This window comes from Hemicordylus capensis, chromosome 4, assembly GCF_027244095.1.
Source record: "Hemicordylus capensis ecotype Gifberg chromosome 4, rHemCap1.1.pri, whole genome shotgun sequence".
Taxonomy (NCBI): Eukaryota; Metazoa; Chordata; class Lepidosauria; order Squamata; family Cordylidae; genus Hemicordylus; species Hemicordylus capensis.
This window is the reverse complement of record NC_069660.1, coordinates 176,480,122-176,483,429: the sequence shown is the minus strand read 5'-3', so window position 1 is coordinate 176,483,429 and position 3,308 is coordinate 176,480,122. Positions and strand designations below refer to the sequence as shown.

General features: G+C 60.2%; 1 protein-coding gene across 2 annotated transcripts; it reads left to right on the top strand.

Moving 5' to 3' along the window:
• Positions 1-1,556: 1,556 nt before the first annotated feature.
• Positions 1,557-3,066, top strand: NKX2-4 (NK2 homeobox 4). 2 transcript variants are annotated; one of them, XM_053313538.1, is made up of 4 exons: positions 1,560-1,938; positions 2,372-2,848; positions 2,881-2,885; positions 2,926-3,066. In XM_053313538.1, the coding sequence occupies exons 1-4, from the start codon at positions 1,560-1,562 to the stop codon at positions 3,064-3,066; spliced, it is 1,002 nt and encodes a 333-aa protein (XP_053169513.1). The 2 variants fall into 2 exon arrangements, with proteins under 2 accessions (XP_053169515.1, XP_053169513.1); XM_053313540.1 differs by having other exon boundaries at positions 1,557-1,938; positions 2,372-3,066.
• Positions 3,067-3,308: the final 242 nt, after the last annotated feature.

The window sequence follows — 3,308 nt, the reverse complement described above, 5'->3', positions numbered from 1 at the left end:
GAGCTAATGACGTTGGGCTTCACAGGACTCGTTTCCCAAAAGGCATCACTCCTTAGTCCCTGCTGCGATCTCACATTCCGCCCCGCCTCCCCCCAGGGATTTCAGATTGGACCAGAAAGTCCAACACAGTATCAGAGAAAGCTGTTCAAAATCCTTCTGGGTATCCTCCCATTGGTTTATCATCATAGTTCCGCCAAATCTGTGCTTGGAGAGCTCAGGTGGAATCATTTCCATACAGTCTGTGTTCTAGTTTGGAAAGAAGAGATCCCTGATCAGGATCTCAGAGGCAGTTTGTCCTATTTTGATATCCCCTTTTCTTGCCACGATTTATGTTACACCTTCAGAACACTGATTTCTTTCTCTCCCGCTCTTTCCTCCTTTCCCACATTTGCAGAAGAGTCTGGAGGGCTTCAAAGTTGCTTCCAGTTCGCTGGTTCAAATAATTATTAATTCATCTCTTAGTATTTGTTTAAATCGTTTTGAGTGTTCAACCCGCTTCACTTTCATTAACTTAGCCATCTTTAGAACAGCTCTGTAACGTAGGTCTGCAGTATTATTCTCCCCTGCCCGGCAAGAACTGCCCTCTCACTTGCGCTAGTTCCTTTTTCGTCGGTATTTCTGTCGTCATTTTGCTGGACGGTGCAAGTCCAAAACAGACGGCGCCAACCAAGCGATCCCCTTGATCAGTCCAGACGAAGCAGATATTTACAGGCTGAGGTGAGTGTATGGTGGCTTGAAGGCTGGCGCGCTGCCCAGCGGGCTTTCTAGACCTTGAAGAGGCGCGCAGAGGAGGCTCCTCTCCACCTACTAATTTGGGCGCGCTTTTGGATAGTGCCAAGAGGAGGACTTGGACGGGCGGCCCTGGGTACGCCAAAAGCTTCTGAGGAACGGAGGTTTTCTCAGCCTTTGGAGCAGAGGACTGCCCTAATAGGTGGCTTTGGGGGAAAACCCTGGCGAAGGGCCTCCTACTGAGGAGGAGGAGGAGGAGGAGGAGGAGAGGAGAAGCTTGGGGTGGGGGACACAGTGCTGTGGGAAGCCTTTGGTTGGAGGCTGGGTGTCTGAGGGGATGGGGAGCTCTCTGTGTTCCAGGCCTTTGGCGAGGGGGCAGGGGGCTGTCTCAAGTGGCGCCAGTGTGGGGACCCTCTTTCAGCAGGGGGTGGAGGTGGTGGTCTGAATTCATGGAGGGGGTGAAGGGGTTCCCTCAGTGGCGAGATTGGGCGGGACCCCTCTCCTCGCGGGAGGAGGCTTCTGCTGAAGAGGCAGCGGGGTGAGCTGGGGTGGCCTGGGGTTGAGGGAGCGACGGGCTGCTGGGGGCGCATTTGTTGTGGCTCCGCCCCCGCCGGTATCTGTCGTAAACCTGGCGCTGCCGGACTAAAATAAGCACCAGCTAAGGAGAGAACTGAGGGAGGGCTGGCGCGCCGCCGCCTCCTCCTCCTCCTCCCTCCTGGCCGGGTTCCCGCGCAGCGGCGGCGGCGGCGCTCAGCCCGCGTTTTCTCTGGACTCTGCAGCAGCGTCCGCCGGGCGAGCAAGAAGGGAGCCAAGGGGCCGCCCGGCGAGCCATGTCGCTCAGCCCCAAGCACACGACGCCCTTCTCCGTCTCCGACATCCTCAGCCCCATGGAAGAGACCTACAAGAAGTTCGGCGCCATGGAGGGCAGCTTGGGCGCCCCATTGGGGGTGGGCGCCGCCGCCTACCGGCAGCCCCAAAACGCGGCCCTCCAACCGCAGCAGCAGCACCCCATGGCTGGCCACAATGCCGCCGCCTACCACCCCATGGCACACGCCGGAGTCTCGCAGTTTGCCCACGGCCCCGTGGCAGGCTACTGCAACGGCGGGCTCGGCAACGTGGGCGACCTGGCGCCCTATCCAGACACCGTGCGCAGTAGCGCAGCCGCCTCCGGCTGGTACGGAGCCAACGCGGATCCGCGCTACCCCACGAGTAAGCGGGGAGGGTCTAGCAAGGGAGCTAGCCCGAGGGTAGGTGTGTGGAGAAGGGGCTCTGACTGCCGGGGTGGGGGCGGGTCTGAGATGCGTTCTAGCTAAGCTCCTGTCCTTGGTTGCGCATTTCATGAAAGACCCCCGCCTCCCATCCATATAATTCGGGGGTCAATTGCAGGAAGGAAAAAGACACTTTGGACGTGCTCAGAAGCACTTTTGTCTCGGGATTATATGAAGCACTGGCAGCATCTTTAAGCGCTTCATAAATCCAGCTCCCCCTTGTAATTTCGTACTGGTAATACTGGCGGCGTCGAAGGCGGTGGCGGTGATGATGATGATTTTCGCTCTTAGTCATTAACTCCAAGGTTGTCTCCTCCAGCATCCTTGGTCGTGCCGTGAGCATCTCTTAACTCCCGATGTGTGTGTGTGTTCAGTTTCCAGGTTGATGGCCCCGTCGGGGGGCATGAACGTGGCCGGCATGGGCGCTTTGTCGGGCATCGCCGAAGCTGCCAAGTCCATGGCCCCCGGGCTCCACGCCGCACCGCGGAGGAAGAGGAGGGTGCTCTTCTCGCAAGCGCAAGTCTACGAGCTGGAGAGGCGCTTCAAGCAGCAAAAGTACTTGTCGGCGCCCGAGAGGGAGCACCTGGCCAGCCTGATCCACCTCACGCCCACCCAGGTGAAGATCTGGTTCCAGAACCATCGCTACAAGATGAAGCGGCAAGCCAAGGACAAGGCCGGGCAGCCGCTGCAGCAGCCGCCCGAGGGACCCAGCCTGTGCCAGCAGCAGACGCAGCCCCAGTCGGCGTCCCCGAGGCGCGTGGCGGTGCCGGTCTTGGTGAAAGACGGCAAGCCCTGTCCGCATAGCACAACCGCCGCCGCCGGCCAGCCAGGCGGACAAGCCCCCAGCGCCAGTGTCAGCGGGGCGGGCGGCAGTGCCGCCCAGCACCAGCACCATAACGCCCATCAACAGGTGACCTCCCTGAGCCAGGCGTCCGACCTGGAGGAGATGTCCCCCAGCCCGCCTTCCTTGCACAGCCAAGTGGGCGCCCTGGCGCAGATGGACGCTGCCGCCGTCGATTACAACAGTGGCATGGTCAACGCCAGCTTGCTCTATGGTCGGACATGGTAATCGAGGCCCGCAAGCCTAGCCGGCCCCTCGCTCTTTCTCCCCGCCCCTCCCCTCCGCAAGAGCTGTTGGCTCCAGGGACCGCAAGCCGGGTCAGTAGCGCCCCTTTCTCTTCCTTCGGGGCCGTCAGGGTTGAAGACTTCCAAGAACAGCCAACAGGACCGGGCAGCAGTAGGGCTGTGCTGAGGACTGGCTCTCCCGCGCCCTTTCAGCCCTGCTCGATCGCTTCTCCAGGATTTGCCCCA

Excerpts from the sequence above, each read along its gene's own strand:
- NKX2-4 (XM_053313540.1), top strand. The coding sequence starts at position 1,560 with ATGTCGCTCAGCCCCAAGCACACGACGCCCTTCTCCGTCTCCGACATC. Across the intron at positions 1,939-2,371 it reads GGATCCGCGCTACCCCACGA|TTTCCAGGTTGATGGCCCCG; the intron begins GTAAGCGGGGAG and ends GTGTGTGTTCAG.